The sequence below is a fragment of the Chanodichthys erythropterus genome, chromosome 20 (assembly GCF_024489055.1).
Source record: "Chanodichthys erythropterus isolate Z2021 chromosome 20, ASM2448905v1, whole genome shotgun sequence".
In the NCBI taxonomy this organism is placed as follows: domain Eukaryota; kingdom Metazoa; phylum Chordata; class Actinopteri; order Cypriniformes; family Xenocyprididae; genus Chanodichthys; species Chanodichthys erythropterus.
Genome location: NC_090240.1, coordinates 20,375,335 through 20,394,783, shown reverse-complemented (window position 1 = coordinate 20,394,783; position 19,449 = coordinate 20,375,335). Strand labels below are relative to the sequence as shown.

The 19,449-nt window shown below is 35.2% G+C and overlaps 3 protein-coding genes across 5 annotated transcripts in view; all 3 read right to left on the bottom strand.

The window, feature by feature from the left end:
• The window catches only part of ube4b (ubiquitination factor E4B, UFD2 homolog (S. cerevisiae)), a 31,461-nt gene extending 22,003 nt beyond the window's left edge, over positions 1–9,458 (bottom strand). The window contains exons 1-4 of one of the 2 annotated variants that reach the window (XM_067370877.1): positions 9,131–9,458; positions 7,219–7,438; positions 931–1,066; positions 454–541 (exon numbers count right to left, since the gene is read on the bottom strand). In XM_067370877.1, the coding sequence (XP_067226978.1) occupies positions 454–541; positions 931–1,066; positions 7,219–7,438; positions 9,131–9,154 (468 nt within the window). In that variant the 5' untranslated portion in view covers positions 9,155–9,458. The remainder of the gene's footprint in view (positions 1–453; positions 542–930; positions 1,067–7,218; positions 7,439–9,130) is intronic. The other variant, XM_067370878.1, reaches the window with a different exon arrangement.
• Positions 9,459–10,156: 698 nt separating this feature from the next.
• On the bottom strand, positions 10,157–11,695 carry rbp7a (retinol binding protein 7a, cellular). The gene is made up of 4 exons (XM_067371433.1): positions 11,599–11,695; positions 11,187–11,365; positions 10,700–10,801; positions 10,157–10,592 (listed from the first exon to the last, which is right to left on the bottom strand). Exons 1-4 carry the CDS (start codon positions 11,669–11,671, stop codon positions 10,539–10,541), a joined length of 408 nt encoding a protein of 135 aa, XP_067227534.1. The 5' UTR covers positions 11,672–11,695; the 3' UTR covers positions 10,157–10,538.
• Positions 11,696–13,066: 1,371 nt separating this feature from the next.
• nmnat1 (nicotinamide nucleotide adenylyltransferase 1) lies at positions 13,067–19,448 on the bottom strand. 2 transcript variants are annotated; one of them, XM_067371428.1, is made up of 5 exons: positions 19,356–19,448; positions 18,489–18,624; positions 18,164–18,347; positions 17,801–17,931; positions 13,067–13,761 (listed from the first exon to the last, which is right to left on the bottom strand). In XM_067371428.1, the coding sequence occupies exons 2-5, from the start codon at positions 18,601–18,603 to the stop codon at positions 13,367–13,369; spliced, it is 825 nt and encodes a 274-aa protein (XP_067227529.1). In that variant the 5' UTR covers positions 18,604–18,624; positions 19,356–19,448; the 3' UTR covers positions 13,067–13,366. The 2 variants fall into 2 exon arrangements, with proteins under 2 accessions (XP_067227529.1, XP_067227530.1); XM_067371429.1 differs by having other exon boundaries at positions 19,193–19,383.
• Between the last annotated feature and the right edge of the window lies 1 nt (position 19,449).

The following is a 19,449-nucleotide window of genomic DNA, read 5'->3' as shown; positions in this document are numbered from 1 at the left end:
AAGGCCTTCTGAAGCAGAGCGATGGGTTTTTGTAAGAAAAATATCCATATTTAAAACTTTATAAACTAAAATAACTGGCTTCCGGCAGAAGGCCTTTATTATCCACCTGGAGCCGTATGGATTATTTTTATGATGGATGGATGCATTTTTGGGCTTCAAAATCACGCCCCCCCATTCACTATCATTATACAGCTTGGAAAAGCCAGGATATTTTTAAATATAACTCTGTGTTCGTCTGAAAGAAGATAGTTATATACATCTGAGGGTGAGTAAATCATGGGATAATTTTAATATTTTGGGTGAACTATCCCTTTAATTCACTTATGGCATTTAAAATTATGATTTTAGTTTTTAACTTAAATTTATTTAGACAAAATAGTTTAACATTTTAATATCTGCCACTTATCGATTATGCATGAAAATAAGTAATGGCTCATTAGTGCATCTGGTTACCTTTTCAGCCAGGTTCCTTTTCTCTCTGCGATCACTGTCTTCCACCTCCATATTCTCAATCCCTGAGTCCACATCTACTTGGGACATGCTGAAGACCACAAAGATGAGATCTAGCTCAAGCAGCAGTTCAAATCCTCAATTGTCAAAGAATATAACTTTAGCACTGCATGTTACCAAATGGAAGATACAAAAACTATGCAACTAATGATATCAAAAGGGTTTACTTAATGGGTAAACTTCCAGCTGTGTGCATTCATCTTTATATGCACTTGAAGGATTATGTGGCTGAAGTACAAAAGAAAAACAGAGCATTTGCATCCAACAGTAGAGAGATTCTGCAGCTTGAAAAGTTCTCGGGCATTCATGGAGTGAGATACAATACTTCATCTCTGGTACAATCTCAGTTTGAGCTCTTATGTCATGCTCTATCTTTGAATAGGAGTTCAGAGAGGACAAAGGTTCAAGACTATCTCTCACCTCTTCTCGCAGGAGGCTGTGTCAATGTCCATGCTCTGAGAGCGGGACAGGGATTGGGACTGCGTCTCCAGGCTGTTAGATGGAGAGCTGGAGAGCGAACTGACGCCCTCGCTGCTCTGGCTGCGGTAAGCAACCCCTATAGTAATGGAGAGCACAAAAGGAAGCACTGTGTTTGAGTACGAACCTGCTGATTGTGTCACGGAAAAAATTGGCTAAGCTGCAATCAAGCTCAAGAAAAACTTTCATGGCTGAAAAACAAACCGCATACTTGAAGTTTAAACAAGAAGCATTTTATACAATAAAAATGGCTTTCTACATTTCACTATATCTTCCATGGTTTGCAAACACTTATCTAAAAACTGGAATTCTGGGCCTCTTTTACGCATAAAACAAGCATAGAGTCATTTGCACCTCTTGAAGCAAATACCAGTGAAACAATGTATCAATGTTAGCGGTGTAACGAAGCATTACATTGCAACATTGTAGCCTAACCACCAATAATCTCAATAAGCTCTGCGTTTTGTTTCTTTCGATAAGAAACAAAGTCATCCTTCAAATTCTGTCAACAAAATTTCAACAGAAAATGCCGTTTTGACGCGGCGTGACAGATTATTGTACAGGCGCCTCAGTTCGAGTGAACGCGATCATCTCCTCCTATTTAATACTAGTTAAAGAATAAACATGAAAGAACATCTGAAGGCATGTTGAAAGATACAGTACAACTTACTGAAACGGTCATATCTCGTGTAATTGCTCAATCACTATTTCAACGGCGGAAAGAAATCAATGAAAGCTTGTAAACAATATGTCATATAGCATTTACCTCAAAAAGCCATTCAGTGTCCAAAGTTTGTTAGTTGGCTAGAGACACTCTTTCACTTAAGCACTGTATTAGCCTTTTAGTGATGTCCTGATTACGCTATTTAATGTATGTTTAAATAAATCTGTTGTGAAAATGACAGCCACTGTGTAGAAATGATTATATTTCAACAACGAATTGATGCAAAAACTGCCTTAGGTGCAGCTTACATGTTTGCATAGGCCTAGAATTTGTTATTTGAGTGTTGATTATTTTATCTAAAAATAAAAAGCAATTGAATTTAGGCTAATAGTTAGGGCTCAGTTGTTAACCATTAATATTATAGTATAGCATAATGTATAGCATAATGTTCAAATAAGGGCCCCCTACATAGTTTATAGCATTAGCAAAGATAATTTTTTTTTATCCCTAAGAAACTTTTAGTTATAATTTAATTTAATATATTTAAAAACAAAAACACAATCTGTTCCGTAAATCACTGTTTAATAATAAAAAAAGCAATTTTAAGTTTAGTTTTCTCCCCACCTGCTGTACCGAAAACCATACAGAACATGGGAAAATGGGCTGGCATATGCAAATATTGGGGGCGTACACCCTGATTTTTACATAACAGTCGGTGTTATGTTGAGATTCGCCTGTTCTTCGGAGGTCTTTTAAACAAATGAGATTTATATAAGAAGAAGGAAACAATGGAGTTTGAGACTCACTGTATGTCATTTCCATGTACTGAACTCGTTATTTAACTATGCCGAGGTAAATTCCATTTTTGACTCTAGGGCACCTTTTAGCGAATTTTCACTTGCAAAATCCATCCATTTGTGAATTCCCCATGAGGATGAAAGATTTCCTTACAAAGATTTCGCCGCATTGACCAACAGAAAGCTAATTGGTCTGAATGCGACTTCTGTGTGAGCTTTGCTTCCTACATTACTACACTGACAATTTTCACCAAAATTATAAATGTGCCTTCTGTTTAATTAAGCTTTAATGCAAGAAATCTACCTTGTGTAAATGGACTAACAGCACTTTGTTATGTCTTTGGTGTTAATGCGAGTAAAAATGTATGAAGAGATGCAAGAAGGCACAATCAATCATATTTTAATATGCAAATATGTTTTGTTTTTTTTTTTGTTTTTTTAAAAAGGACCAATTACAATTAAGATAAGAATACAATTATTACAATGGATGGAATCCTTAAAGTCCCCCTGAAATAATTTTTTTTTTATTTTTTAGCTTTAATATGAATATGTTAGCCTTAAGGTTATGAATAAGCTGGTGTGTTCCAAAACAATGACAAAATTTGCATTTAGGAGATAAGCATTCAAAACTTACAGTCTCTCATTTCTGCTAAAATGGATCACGGATTTTCATGACATCACTGCTTCTCATCAGATCTTCTGTCCAATCAAATGCTCTCTAGAATCTAAAGAGTCCTGCCCCCTACATTATAAATAGACGCTGAAGCTGCGGCAGAAACCGGTCACTTGTTCACAGATTTAGTATTTTCTACATGGTGAGTGGTACATAGCGCACTATATAGGGAATAGGGAACGATCAAGACATTGTAAATATGCTTTCCATTGAGGCGAATGAAGTCTGGTTTCACGTTAGCGTCACGCGAACCGCCGCAACGTGCACACAGTCTGCTCCAGTCCAGAGACATGATAGCTAGGGCTGCATGATATATCGCACAATACGAAAAATAACATTGAACTTGAACACGATTCTTAGTGCGATTATGAAATCGCAAAGGCTGCGATTGTTTTTTATGCGCGGCTTGTCAATGAAGTATGGCTCCAAATGCTAATATATCTGAAAGCACTGCGAGTTTGAGTCACTTATAATGTTCATTTGAAAAAGCAACACGCGTCAAACTTCTTAAAAGAATTAAAAATTGAATTTACCTCGGCATAGTTAAATAACGAGTTCAGTACATGGAAAAGACATACAGTGAGTCTCAAACTCCATTGTTTCCTCCTTCTTATATAAATCTCATTTGTTTAAAAGACCTCCGAAGAACAGGCGAATCTCAACATAACACCGACTGTTACGTAACAGTCGGGGTGTATGCCCCCAATATTTGCATATGCCAGCCCATGATCGAGGCATTACACAAGGGCAGCCAGTAACGTCTGGATCTGCACAGCTGAATCATCAGACTAGGTAAGCAAGCAAGAACAACAGCGAAAAATGGCAGATGGAGCAATAATAACTGACATGATCCATGATATCATGATATTTTTAATGATATTTGTAAATTGTCTTTCTAAATGTTTCGTTAGCATGTTGCTAATGTACTGTTAAATGTGGTTAAAGTTACCATCGTTTCTTACTGTATTCACTGAGACAAAAGCCGTCACTATTTTCATTTTTAAACACTTGCAGTCTGTATAATTCATAAACAACTTAATTCTTTATAAATCTCTCCAACAGTGTGTAATGTTAGCTTTAGCCACAGAGTACTATCAAACTTGTTCAGAATCAAATATAAACACCCAAATAAATACTATACTCACATGACCCGAAGCATGCATGCAGCATACATGATGAACATTTTGTAAAGATCAATTTGAGGGTTATATTAGCTGTGTGAACTTTGTAAATGCACTGTATTATAGAGTCGCGAGCTCGATGGGCAGGGAGCGTGAGATTTAGAGGGCCAGCAGCCCCTGAATCAGTGCATAGTTAGCCCAAAAATAGGCAGTTAAAAAAATGAATTAAAAAAAAATCTGTGAAGTTTCAGCTCAAAATACCCCATAGACACATTCAGGGGAAACCTTAGACTTATATTACATCTTGTAAAAAAACGTTCGATGGCACCTTTAAATAATAGCAGCCTTTGCCATATCGCATGCAATTTTATCGCGATAAATCGTGCAGCCCTAATAATAGCACAGAACAGATCATATTGGCGAGTCAGCGCAGACAACAAAACGTATCAGACCCATTTGAATTCTCAACAGAATGCTACATTTTAAAGCAATATAGAAGAGTTTAGGAGGAGAAATGGTTAGAGATTAGAAGGAAACTGGCCGAGCTGTGATATAAACGTAACGCTATTGCCTATTTAAAAAAGGGGAGGAGCTTTTCGATATGTCTCACTCTGTCTTCCTGTTTCAGTTGAAATTACGTAAACACACTAAACAATGCTGCGCGTTCCAAGGCATTTCAGTGGGCCTTTAAAGTTGGTTACATGTTGAATGCTGGACATTGTCAGAAATATAAGGTTTACAAAACACCAAATCAAAAGGCTGAAATTATTAACAAACAAAAACTAAAAAAATAAAATGGAGTCTGTACATCAAGTGATTTGGTATGAATTAACTGCAGTCATTTAATACTTGAGGTTAGAGGTTAACGACAAACCTGACCAGAATGTTTTAAGGATATTAATGGAGCAGCAGATGCACTAGACCTGGTTTCTGTCTTATGATTGATTACATCTCAATGCTGTACATTCCAGAAAGAAGCTACAACAGAGAGCAGGCTTGTGCTAGAACAGCTTTTTCATGCAACTCTGAATAATGTGTGGTAGTGGACACAAGACAGCTGTTTCCAATGACAACACACACCGGCACAAAACACATTCACTTTCCTATTTCAGTCCAGCTAGGCTTTATGTTAATTAAAGCTTTAACTGAAATACATTTTAACTGAACAGTAGACCAATGAACAATGCAAAAAAACATATAATCTGTGATACAAACAAAAATAAATCTATGGTACAATAAGAAACATTAGCATAATCCCAAACCTATACAGCTCAGTTTGCATGTGACGTTGATGTTTTCTGTCTAAATACAGAAATATAATCCAGACTGAATTTACACAAGTCTGGGCTTACAGCTTAGACACTAAGAGACCAAAGGTCCTTGTACAGTAAAAATGAAACTAAAGTGAAACTTAAACACTTGTAACATGGTACGCTTGCATGTCTATGTGCCCTTTGTTAAACCCTGGCCAAGGCTGTGCCACCTCCATGACTGTGCAATTTCTCCACAGCAAGACACAGAGGTCAGAAATCATTTACCTTGTTATAAACACTGACCAAAAAATCTTTAAAACAAGGCAATTGATTAAATCACTAGTGTACTAACAGCTAATGCTATATAACTTGAGCACTAAAGCTTCATCTACACAGGATTACAAATAGACCACTTTAGATCCTCAATACTATTGCATTGGTCATTTAAGCATCAACATTTTATACTAAGACATGATTAAAATCTCAGTAAAATTTAATTACAATGAATCTACACAGGGGCTTCTGATACAACTCACATCTGTCAGCTCAAAAGCACTGTGTGTCCCTAAAACACCCAAAATTTACCATTAATAATATTGAGAAGAATGAAATTAGATGCTGCAGAGTTGAAACCTAGTCTTGTGGATAATTCTGTATAAAATTGCATTTATTGATCCAGTCAGATGCGCCATAAAATCATGATTTACTCTTAACTGAAAAGCTGTATCTGAAAGTAAACAATCTGCTTGGCCTTTTTTTTCATATAAAAAAAAATTAAATAATGGAAATATATCTAGTTTATAACCTTATTGGTTCCCTCAAATCATCAATGTTGAAAGCAGTTGTGCTGCTTAAAGGGTTAGTTCACCCAAAAATGAAAATAATGTCATTAATTACTCACCCTCATGTTGTTCTACACCCTTAAGATATTTTTGATTCAATCTGATGGCTCATTGAGGCCTGCATTCAAAGCAATGACATTTCCTCTCTCAAGATCCATAAAAGGTACTAAAACATATTTAAAACAGTTCATGTGACTACAGTATTTCTACGTTAATATTATAAAGCGTTGAGAATATTTTTGTGTGCCAAAAAATATTTCAAAACACTGAGCTTTACGAATCGAATCAGTGATTCGGATCATCTATCAAACGGCTAAACTGCTGAAATCACGTGACTTTGGCGCTCCGATCAACTGATTCGATTCGTAAAGCTCCAAAGCAGTGTTTTGTAATCGGCCCATCACTATATTTTGTTGGAATGAAAAGTCATTTTGTTGGTTTTTTTTGGCACAAAAAAATATTCTTGTCACTTTATAATATTTAGGTATATTACTGAACTCGCATGAACTGTTTTAAATATGTTTTTAGTACTTTTATGGATCTTGAGAGAGGAAATGTCATTACTGTGAATGCAGGCCTCAATGAGCCATCAGATTTAATCAAAAATATCTTACAACATAAGGGTGAGTAATAAATGACATTATTTTCATTTTTGGATAAACTAACCCTTTAATATTTTTCGTGAAAACAATAATATTGTAATAGACAGTTCAAAAGACCAGCATTTATTTGAAATCAAAATATTTCGTAACATTATAAATGCCTTTACTGTCAATTTTGATCTTCAATGTATCCTTGATGAATAAGTATTAATTTCTTACTATTTTGGATGAATCTTTATCCACAGTCTTTTCAAATGATAAAGTCACCATAGCACTTACCAGAGGCCCCCATAGGAGAAGTGGCAGGGGTGACATTTTGGGCATTAAGGCCCAGAGAGTGAGATGGAGCTGGTGGGACAGGCTGCGATGAAGCCCCAGATGGCCCTGGCAAGGGTCCTGGGGGAGTCTCTCTCTGTGGGGATGTCAAAGGGGTGCTGAGGGGGGTGCTGGGCTGTGATGTCTGTCCTCCGGCTAACCGGGCCAGCCGCCTTCGACGAATCTAAACAAGACAGAGATATTACAATTAAATCCAGATCAATAATGAGCAAGTGTTTACAGTCTGACCTCAATTGCTTTTAGTTGGTAAACAACACAAGAGCATATCTTAAAAAGCAAAGATGTAAACACAATTTCCACTTCTCTAACACACATGCTTTTGAGTCAAACAGCAGTAAGTCCTAAAGCATCGTCAGTATTTTCAGCAGTGAAGAATCATCACTACACAGTGGTGTGAGTCATCCGAGCTGGAGAAGGCAAACTGAAGGCCAAATACTGTCAGTCAAATGACAAAGATGTAAATACATAACTGAATGGATCAAGATTGAAAAGAGGCAAGAGATGATGCTTCTCAGTTCACAGACATACTGCCGCAGCCTGCAATCACATTGAATTGTATACTATTTCATATTTATGAGGGCTAGCTAAAATAACCAACACAGAATAAATGCAATTATTAATCAATTTAGCAACTTATTTTTTGAAAATGAAAAGATCCAAGGTTTACATCTAATATTTAAAACTCAAATTGGTTGTATTATGATTAATATGATATTATTATTTAGCAACATAAGAACAATTTTAGACAATAAATCTTCTTTTTAATCTATTTTAATGAATAAACTAATGACTACAATTTTAAGCCAACTCCAAGGTACTCCCAGCATGACCAGCTCAAAAGTGCCTAAAACCCTTCAAAACCAGTCTGACCAGACAGGGAGACCAGCAAACCTGCTTAGGATGGTTTAAGTTGTTTTTTTCAGGTCAGAGCTGGGCAGAGTTTGGTCTTAATTTACAGCAGAACAACAAATCACAAAGCACTGACTGAAAATGAACACCAGTTTCATACAGTAACAACAATGCCAAATAGCAATATCCAAAACCAGAAACCAAGAACTCTATCGGTTAAAATGCACTTAAAATAACAAATTATCCTAAAATACTATTTTTAATTCTTCTTCAAGTTAAACCAAAGGTTTTAAGCTTCAACAGTTGCCCCCCGTGATAAATAAACCGACCTAACGCATGACAAAAGCTTGTTGCGCATGATTTCAGTTTCTACACCAGATGCCATTTAACCAAATGAATACCCTTGGCAAAGTTAACCTGTATAATTACACATTTTATCACGACTTTAAATTTAAAAGTTCAATTGACCAAATATCTGGTACAAAATGATTTTATTTCTACACACGACAGTCTTTCAGCCATTTTGGATTTCCAGTGAAGAAAAGCTTCACAAAAGAAATTTTAACTTGTCAACTGGTTACAAGCTACCCAGCGACTAAAAACGATAAGGATGTTCTTTTAATTGTGAAATGAAAAAATAATAAGAAAAAAGCAGATTGTCTAAGCTTGTGGCAGATCTAGTTTATTACATTTATCACCTGCTAGCGAGCTGACTGGAAATACCCTTATTCTCGTTTAATTTCGCTTCTATATCGGCACTTGAGTGGCTCGAAATGATGATTCAACACCCAGCCTCATATTTATATGCGAAATACATTTAATCTGGATATACTGAGCTGTTGATTAGCCGGTGTCCTGTTAGCTTATCCCATCATTACTGCGATTGAAAAAGAAGGTGACAATGACAAGTCAATAAGCCTTTTATAAAACACAAAAACAAAACAGTCATGCCATCACAGGAGCGGTTTCGATTGGAATTACACTAAACTGTGTGAAATAACCTTACCTCTTCAGGACTGAGCTGCTCCATTGCCTTTCTTTTAATTTTCACCTTAATTATGTTGCTAGCCAGTCAGCTAGCTTCCTTATAAACACCAAAAGTGCATAGTCTGAACCATAAAACAAATATCGATAAGCTGTGATTGTCTGATTCAAATCCTTAAATTAAAACATTAAACGCGCGTGGCTGCTTTTTAACGACCGGGAAGCGTTATCTTCGGATTCTGTTAAGAATGAAACAAACACAAAAGTATTATTCGTCAAAACACCGACGCGGCCATTTTGGATCTGGAGTCACGTGACGTGAGATCGACACATTCCAGGCTGCGGCAGTTGAGGAAACTGATTTCACTGCTGAGGCGACCTCAAGAGACTTGTTTCCTTCAGAACCAAGTGTAACTGGCTTAAATATATGGAAACGCATATAGCTATTATATATCTTAAGGACTAATAATGACAGCAATTCTGTTCATGTGTGAATAGATAAATAAATAAATATAGGCTATATTGTAGCATCATTTGGATTTACTATATGTCATTTTATCTGAAAGTTTATCATAATTCTAATTAATTTGTGGATTGATCATCCCCAAGATAAAGACGACATAAAAAAGGAAGATTACAAATCAGCTTTGTGCACACAAAGTGCCTATTTTAATTTTGAATAATATTTTCAGTCGATTTAATTGATGACTGTTATTATTGTTTGTTTGTTGTTGATTGCATGATACAACCTAGTATTACAAAATAACACAAAGTATATTATAGCTTGTTCCAAATTTTATTGCACAATAAGTAACTTTCAAGTAACAGAATTGAACAAGGTGTTGAATTCAAGAAATAGAATTAACAAAGCGTGTATATTTAGGTGTCATAAAACATACACAAACAAAAAAATAAAGCTTAACAAGCTTATATTAAATAAAAAAATTAAAAAAAACAATCACTTATACAAAACGTTTTTATAAATGTATTCAAAATGAAAAATGGTTCATATTCTAATAAAAAAAAAAAATATATATCTGGCTTGCAGAAAAACAGAAGTACATGACACATTGCTAAATGTTTGTGAATGCGTCTCTTGACGCTCTCATTACATGTAAACACGATTAGGCAACAGTGGCACAACTACTGACAACATGCAGTGAGCTTCTCCAGGGGCTAAACTGCTGTTGACCTGAGTTCTGTGTGTTCATGGTCTTATTGCACCCTCTAGTGGCACTATAAATCATGCTCCCAGACATTCTGACTCAGTCTGCAAGCCTCCTACTGCTTGTAAATGATTAGTCAGGTTTTGAGGCACAAGTTAAAACTCTTGGTTCATGTTCTTGCCTCATATTCCTCTGAAACAGATGTACAAACAACTCAGTTTACATCATTACACCTTTCCAATTAGTTAACCCCACAGCAGAACCTCACACAACCCGTTTGAAAACTTGCTTGCAGACTTGATCTTCACAGTGCAACTCCTGGAAAACAATGAGAGGTCTGATTATTACAGTGTTAATGAAAGAAATAAGCTCATTCATGTTTATTAATGATGTTTATAGTGTAAGATCCTTAATTTCACACTTACCAAATGGAGTTTGTCATCCTCAATCCAGTGTGCCCAACTTCTGTTCTTCTTCTCACCCTTTTGAATGCACACCAACTTGTTCCCCTCCCAGGTCACCAGAGACTAGACAAAGAGATATACGTTTAATCTTCAAACAGTGCATTAAGAGTGTTTTGACAGAGCAAATATTTGTATTCAAACAGCCTAAAGGTCATGAAAGTGGGATGTCGGTGTTCTGGTGCTGTAATAATTACAATCAATTAACCCTAAACCAAACCCTAACCATACAGTAAGTACATGTTGTTAATTAATGTACTCATTTGTGTAATTACTCTGTAACAAGGACACCTTAAAATAAAGTGTAATGATAGATAGATAGATAGATAGATAGATAGATAGATAGATAGATAGATAGATAGATAGATAGATAGATAGATAGATAGATAGATAGATAGATAGATAGATAGATAGAAATGTGTTTTAATATAATAATACAACTTTGTAATACCTTGCAGTGTCTGTCATCCAGTCCCTTGGTGAACTCTTGAAACTCCTCATTGACTCTGAAGGAGAATGTGTAGTTTTTAAAAGTGCTGATAGTCTTGACAACATATTGATCCCCCACCTGCTCGATTACTTTACGATGTTTTAGCTTAAGGGCGATCTTACGGGTGTACAGGCCGATCCCTGTGAGAAGACAAGTTTAGGATCTATTAGTCCTGACATAATGGGAATGCTTTACACACTCTATAATAATATAATATAATATAATTAATATAATATAATATAATATAATATAATATAATATAATATAATATAATATAATATAATATAATAATTGTTGTGAAAAATTGATGCTATGTCAATTCAAAGAACAGACAGCAATCATACATTTAACAGGGAAAAGAATGCAATCTTACCTAAAGCAATCATGTACCCCTCAAAGTCGACATTGCTGACCATGTCCCACGTACCACAGAGGCTTACAGGCATTTTGTTAACCGTCTGCAAACTATCCTAGTAAGAAATGAAGGTGCAAGCTATGGCAGATTCCCAACTCTTATATGTGTTGTGAGCTGTGAGTGGGCGGTCCTTTTGTTTTCTAACGTGATTGTCTTTGATTCTTCACAGCTCCAATCACAGCTCAGGCTGTGCCTCATTTCTTACGTAAAGAAAAACTTGTCTGGCCGGTGGTTGTATGATAATAGTTTGCTAAAACACACTGGTGATTAAAGTATTACCTGTTCAGACAATAAGTTAGTTAGGCTATATAAAATGCAACGCTTGACATATGATTGAAAAAGGCAGCATTAAAAGTCATAATGTCGAACTATTATTATTAGATGTTCACATGCAGTCAAGTTTACTCTCGTTAATTTCGCTTGCATTGTCTTCCTTGTATCTAGTGGAAAAAATTCTTGGCGACCAAAAAAAAAAATTCCCACTATTGTCAAATGATCCACATACGACATAATCACATGAGCGCCACAAAACAACAATTACGCACGTCAAGTTACTGTGTATTTCATAAAGGAAGACGATAAATATAGAGGCCAAAACTTACTATTTTGAGCATGTGACGATGAATAGGTGTTAATTAAAACTTAATCAAGCGGCATTGTGTGGATAAAATAAATGTACTTAAAAAGTAGCCTATTTATTAGTGCATAATCATTTTAGATCTCATTTCAAATACACGATTGATTAAACACTATACACAAAGCTTCAAGGTGTAAAATGTGACTTGAAAGTAAATGTTACACCTGCTAAGAGGTTTTTATTATATGCAAATGTGATCAATCAAGGTGACAGACACAATGATTTTCTCAGTAGGGGAAACTCAGGGAAAGCCTTTTGTATGTTTACTATTTCTAAATCTTGCCAGGTCACGAGGACAAGTGCATGAGCAGGGTGAATGTAGATGATGGTATGTCTGACCTTCACAGAAAACAAACTAAAGGAAATTCAACTAAAAAGAATTTCTGTCGTAATCGCATTATTACTGGGAATTTCCACCTTTCTGCAGAATATGTGTGGTATAAAATAGGGTTTTCATATATTAGTACTGATCTAAAAATGTCTTCAGATTAAGATCATACGTGTTCTGTATAACTACAAAAAAGCCAGCAAGAGCACTTCACTGCTGTTTTCTACATGTCAAGATCTCAATAGTTTACTCTCAGATAAAATCTGATGTTTAACTGCTTGGGCAAATGTTCTCACTTGTCAAATAAATGTCACAGCAAATGTGACATACCATAGCTTGAATTCTAGAGCAACCTTCTCTAACGTCCCTTAACACATGTTATGCAAGCATTATTTAATAGATTAAAAATAAAAACGAGCAAAGGACAAATTATAAACAGATTTTACATTTATTAGCACCAATAAGGCAGAGCATTTATTGTTACTGTATACTCTTTAGGTAAACCGTAAGCTTAAAATTCAAAAATAATTGGTCATAACAGTTCCTCTTCTAAAACTGTGTCCAAATTTAATAACATTTCACAAAATTCATCATAAATTATTGACCATATTCAATCATTCTCACATTCAAATTGCTCATTACAGCCAAACGTGTTCAAGGAAGCAAAATGCACTATGAATCAAGTGTCAATCAAGCTTTACGTGTAAAAGACCAGCCCTTCATCAAAGACCCAAGAACATCAAAAGCAGCAGAACATCAGTCTAGTTAGTGCTGGTGTATCTCTGAAGAGGGGCGAGGATGACATCAGCATTCTTCTGCTCGCTCTCAGAGCTATACAGACTGTGATCCTGAATATAGCGCACCACAGGGTCGGGCAGAAGGTAGCGCACGCTCTGTCCTCTGCGCAGGGCACGGCGCACATGGGTAGCTGAGATCTCATTGGTCACCCATTCTCGAACCACATGGATGTTCTTACGGTGTTTGTAGAGCACATCAGACTGATTGATAAATTTCTCAGGGTCACTGCCACATCTTGTGATGCACGCCATACCATACTGTCCCACTATCTCCTCGATGTCCTCTGACTTCCAAAGGTTGGGGACACCAAATGACTCCAGCACATCAGCACCACACAGCAGCTTCAGATGAGGGGTGTCTAAAATATACATTTATGACAATATTACATATCATACTAGTGATTTTGACTGCTTTAATGACAGATCTTGAAAGTCATGATTCATTTGAAATATGTGCTCCTTTTCAAAGCCACATGGGGAATCCAACACATGGTTAAAACATGAAGACAGAGTATATAGAGCCACAGCAAAATAAATTACTGTATATTTAGCTTATATTTAAAAAAAACAAATATTAAATACAAAATACAAAAATATTAAGCAGATATTAACTGTTTTCACTGATAATAATAAAGCTGAAAATAATAAAGCTGAAAATTCAGATTTGCCATATTAAAACAGAATAAACAATTAAAATGAAAATCAATTGTAATACTCTCACAATATTACTGTTTTCCTGTACTTTTTATCAAATAAATGCAGCTTTCAGAGAAAACCATAAAAATGAAAAATCTTACAGACCCCAAAGCTTTGAATGGTTGTTTCATATTACATTTTATATTTGTATATTTGTTTTATTTTATATTTCTGTAATATTTATATTATAATATTGTAATATTTAAAATATATAAAATAAATAATATTGTTACTCTGTATTTTAATATTTTAATAAAAAAAAAAAAAACACACTAAATTGTAGGGCTGCACGATTTGGGGGGAAAATGTAATTGCGATTTTTCTGGTTAAAATTGTGATTGCGATTTGAAATGTGATTTTTAAAACGCACAAACAAACAAAAAAAATGATAAAGAACACAAGGTTGCACAATTTAGCCAAAAAATTAGTTTTTTTATATCAAGAGGCCTATGACTAATAATAATTATTATGATTATCATTACAAAATTACAATTATTACTATTGTAATATCACTACTTCACTATAAAATACACAACAGACTATTTAAGTATAAGTATAATATAATATAATAATTATTATCATTACATTTTACAAAAAAACTTTTATTTCATATAAAACTGCTGGGTGACCTGTTAACATATAGGGGGCATATAACTATAATTTATTAGAAAGGTCTACAGTTTTATTAAAACAGTATGATACAAATCTGTGACAGTAATTTCTTCATTTTTGTCAGGAAACCCTATGCATTCAGTGAGAAAAAAAGTACACTTCTCTGCACTGGAGAAAAACCTTTGGACTTGCATGTTTGCTTCAAATTTCTTTAAAGAGAAAAAATATTTTTACTATTTTTACCCAAAATAGGGTGTTGTGAACATTAGTGAATACACACAAATAATGTAAAAATGTCCGTTTCATTCATACTCGCAGCCAGAGGGCGCCCTCGCACAGAAAGTCCACAAGTTAGACTCATAGAAGTCATAAAGCTTATGATGTTCCAGGAAATCCCTTACAGTATACAGACAAATAGTGATGGGAAGTTCGGATCATTTTACTGACTCAGACTTTTGAGTCTCGTTCAACAATATGAACGAATCTTTTTTTCGAGTCATTTCGTTCATTTTAGCAAAATGTAATTTAAACGTTACGTTTTACTTCCCCAACACATCTACTACTTATGCAAACGTTGATCCCACTACAAACAATACAAAACTACAATGCTATAAGATTCAGAAATGATTAATTCATTCTTTACCTGGGTCTTCAGTTTATGACAAGCTGATTAAGCTCACCTCACCTCTTGTCTGACAAGTCTTCGGGTTTAAGTCATTCCTTAATGACGTGACAGGCAGTCCCATGCTAAACCAATGCAGTCTGAGCCGGTAAGAGAATTGATTAGTTCTCTTCATGAGTCTTTCGGGTTTTTGAGTCGTTCCTTAAACTCGTGACAGACCCATACACTAAGCCAATGCATTCTGAGCCGGAAAGAGAATTGATTAGTTCTTTTTATGAGTCTTTCAGGTTTTGAGTCGTTCCTTAATCACGTGACAGACCCATACGCTACGCTATTTCTGACATTTCTGTCACTGTTTTTGTTACTGTTTCTTGAGGATCTGTGGTGTGTTATTATAAATAAATAAATAAAGCCCTGTTATAAATAAAGTATTGATTAATTAATCTTTTTGACTGTCTATCTGTAAATAAACACTAGGCTATATAATAATATAATAATCCAAGCCTACAATACAAAGTATTTATAGCCTTGTTTGTTCATTTTTACTCCAATTTTGAGTTTGCTGTTACAATAATTGCTTTTCCTAGTCAGACTTGACATATTAGTCTAATATATGTATAAGAAGATTGCTCAAAAAGGACATAATGACATAAATTAAAAGCAAATAACATTTTGAATTTGAATTATTAATGTTAGTTTAAGACATCAAGGTTATGATAACTTCAGCTTTAACAGTTGTAACACAAACTCAAACAAAACTGGAGAGTTAACGTTATTTACTAATAAATATAATGTGCTTGGGTCACACAGCATAGCGTATGGGTCTGTCACGTGATTAAGGAAGGACTCAAAAACCCGAAAGACTCATAAAAAGAAATAATCAATTCTCTTTCCGGCTCAGAATGCATTGGTAGCGTATGGGTCTGTCACGTGATTAAGGAACGACTCAAAACCCGAAAGACTCATGTAATGAACTAATCAATTGAATCATCAGGTGAACTACTACTAGCAGTAAAGAACCTGTAGTAGAATATTGCACATGCGCGACTGAACGAATCACCCCCCCGAGACGACTCGTTCTTCCCGAGTCACATTAAAGATTCGTTCAAAATGAACGAATCGTTCAAGAACGACACATCACTACAGACAAAGTCATGGGCTGCATCCAAAATTGCATACTTCCCTACTATATAGTAGGTGAAAAATAGTATGTGACAAAAGATGTCTGAATTCACAGTACTTATAAAAGAGTAGGCAAAAAGTACCCGGATGACCAACTACTTCCCACGAGATACTGAAGTGTGCATACCATGGACACTACTATCCCATGAGTCCACGGGAGAGAATGTAGTAGCCTACATCCGGATTAGATTCATACTACACACACACATACTACATAGAACATACTTTTTTAGCAGTCGTGAAGTATTACTTATTCAAAATAAGTACCTACTCACGACAGCATGCGATTTCAGATGCAGCCATGCAGAGATTGCTGCAGCAGAATAAAAACACAGATAGAGACGTTTTGACTGATGAAAAATGTAACATGATTATAACAATATATGGTTTATCCATGTTCTTCAAGCCACCTTGGGTATTTTTATAAGAATAAAGTATATTAATAATGCAATGCTAATCGACACAGACTTTATCACTGTTTAGAACACTATAAAATATTACATTTTCTGCCTCATTCTGTGAAGAAGCCAAGTCAGGTCACAAAAGAAAGTTATTTCAGTAACTAAAGTTTGGAGTAAAAACACATCATTAAATGTTCGCTTTTGTTGGACAACAGGTTTGTAAACGCTCCTCATTACAAGTTTGGAAAGATGTTCGCTGCGTTGCTTTTTCAAATGCCCGTTAAAAGTGACTCAATCTCACAGCACTTGCAGAGATGGACCAGCATTTACTGCGAACCAATCGATCAGCTCTGATCACAGTGCTGTGCTTCAGCACTGCGCACATATTTATTTAATTAAAAATCGCAGCCTTTGCAATTTCATAATCACACTAAGTCACGATTTCTAATTTAATTTTGGTTAATCGTGCAGCCCTACTAAATTGCATTACAAAAATTTAATTATAGTTTATTTCAGTTACGACCAGTTATTGCTGTGAAAATCAGTCCCCACTACAAAACTAAAATCCAGTAGGAAACATTGGTCTGTTCTCAACAAGCGTTTCTCTTCAGCTATTACACCTTTACATTTGTTCAAAGTGTTCCGCTTGGAGAGGAATGCTGTCGGACAGTGCTGAGAGATGCAGATTGTGCTGAATAGTGTAAACACTATTATATAACTCGCTGTACCCTGTTTCTCTACTGTCCTGAGGGCACGTCGGCCGTTTTTATTGCCTGTTGTCAGTTATTGTGACAGGGTGACATTCTAAGGTAAACACCCTCTTAAGTGCACTGAGCAGTAGGAACATTTATCCTATGAAGGATTGCTGTAGATTATTTTCCATACCTGCTTCTGTGTTAATATAAGAACTCTGACAGATGTTTTTATTTTGCTCCAGCTTTCTCCTCTTCCCACACCTCACTGTGTCCACATCATCATTGATGTTCTCACTGGAAATGAGTTCTGCATGATGGTGCCTAAAAAAGATCTGATTTAATGTCAATTATGCATAAAACTTTGATCATTTTGACGTAGTAGCACATCAAATATGACGTCCAACGACACAAGATGACATTATCAGATGTGTCATGGAACAAAGACAGAAAGCACTACAATAGGTGTAAAGCAGAAAGGGTGTGCCAGATTTATCTTTTACTTCAACCAAAATTAAATGTTCTCTGAAAGCACATGATCTTAATATATTCCCACCGAACTACTCTGGCTGTCTCCACCCACTCCGACTGCTGACTCTCCCAGTCATTCACTGTGATCCAATCAGAGTTCTCCGTGGCCAGTCTAGCCATCTCTAACCGATGACAGGCTTCAATCAAACCTTTCTTTTTATAGCTGTCTCCAACTGGAGAGATTATGCCTTTCACCACTCTGTATCTTCCTGAGTCAACAAAGAAATACAAAAATATGAAGATGCATGCTAAATATGCATCACAAAAAATGCAGTAAGTGATAACAAAAACAGATTAATTTTAAAATAATATATATTCACATTAATTATTTTTTTTTATTTCAAATGTACCAGTGTCTTCAAGGTGATCCCGAGCCAGTTCGAACATCCGCAGGTGCATGTTTGTGATGGGGTTGAAGGACCCGCATGCCAGCAGCACCAGTTTTGTTTTCTCTTGTGATGCCATTTATTATATAGAGGACGCTGTCTGCAAAAAAAAAGTAAGCTTATAATAATCTAATAACAAGTAATCTTGTAACATTCTGAAATCAGACAATGTTCTATATCTGACAATATATTATATACACAAAATTGTATTGATATATATTTTTGTATATAAAATCTTAATTATATATTAATATAACAAAATCTGTTATATTATTAAGAATGCATATTATATATATATATATACATATATACATATACATATACATATATATATATATATATATATATATATATATATATATATATATATATATATATATATACACACACACACACACACACACATACAATTGCTTATTAAATAATTAAATAATAATTAAAAAATCCAGACTGCAGGACAACAAAACAAATCTTTAGTAAATCACAACTTTCCTGTTTCAAATTGTAGGTACTGTAGTAAGATGTACCATTATTGCTATAATAATTTATGTACACCAGGGCATTAAAAGGACCCTAAGCTTAGGATTTAAGAATTATACTCTACACAATAAACCACCATTCCACAAATATGCATAATAATATGCCATCATATTGTGTTTACTTCTTACCAATTCAACACACTAGTCTGCTTCCTATTTTGCTGAGTGCAGTGGTTGTGCTTCAGTAAAACAACTTCACCACTTTATTTAACCAACAGATACAGCGAAATATTGCTCTAAACAGACACCAAGAGCGACAAACAGAACGTTCTTGAAAAGAGTCGAATATTACCCTTGTTGTGACTGAAACAGTAGTGTGAGGTGTGGGACAAATGCGCTTGTAGACCGACATGCGCAATTCCTATGAGTTCGTAGTCTGTTCATGA

Excerpts from the sequence above, each read along its gene's own strand:
- rbp7a (XM_067371433.1), bottom strand. The coding sequence starts at position 11,671 with ATGCCTGTAAGCCTCTGTGGTACGTGGGACATGGTCAGCAATGTCGAC. Across the intron at positions 11,366-11,598 it reads GGGGTACATGATTGCTTTAG|GGATCGGCCTGTACACCCGT; the intron begins GTAAGATTGCAT and ends GTCTTCTCACAG. Across the intron at positions 10,802-11,186 it reads TGGATGACAGACACTGCAAG|TCTCTGGTGACCTGGGAGGG; the intron begins GTATTACAAAGT and ends CTCTTTGTCTAG.
- nmnat1 (XM_067371428.1), bottom strand. The coding sequence starts at position 18,603 with ATGGCATCACAAGAGAAAACAAAACTGGTGCTGCTGGCATGCGGGTCC. Across the intron at positions 18,348-18,488 it reads GGATCACCTTGAAGACACTG|GAAGATACAGAGTGGTGAAA; the intron begins GTACATTTGAAA and ends TTGTTGACTCAG. Across the intron at positions 17,932-18,163 it reads GAGACAGCCAGAGTAGTTCG|GCACCATCATGCAGAACTCA; the intron begins GTGGGAATATAT and ends GATCTTTTTTAG.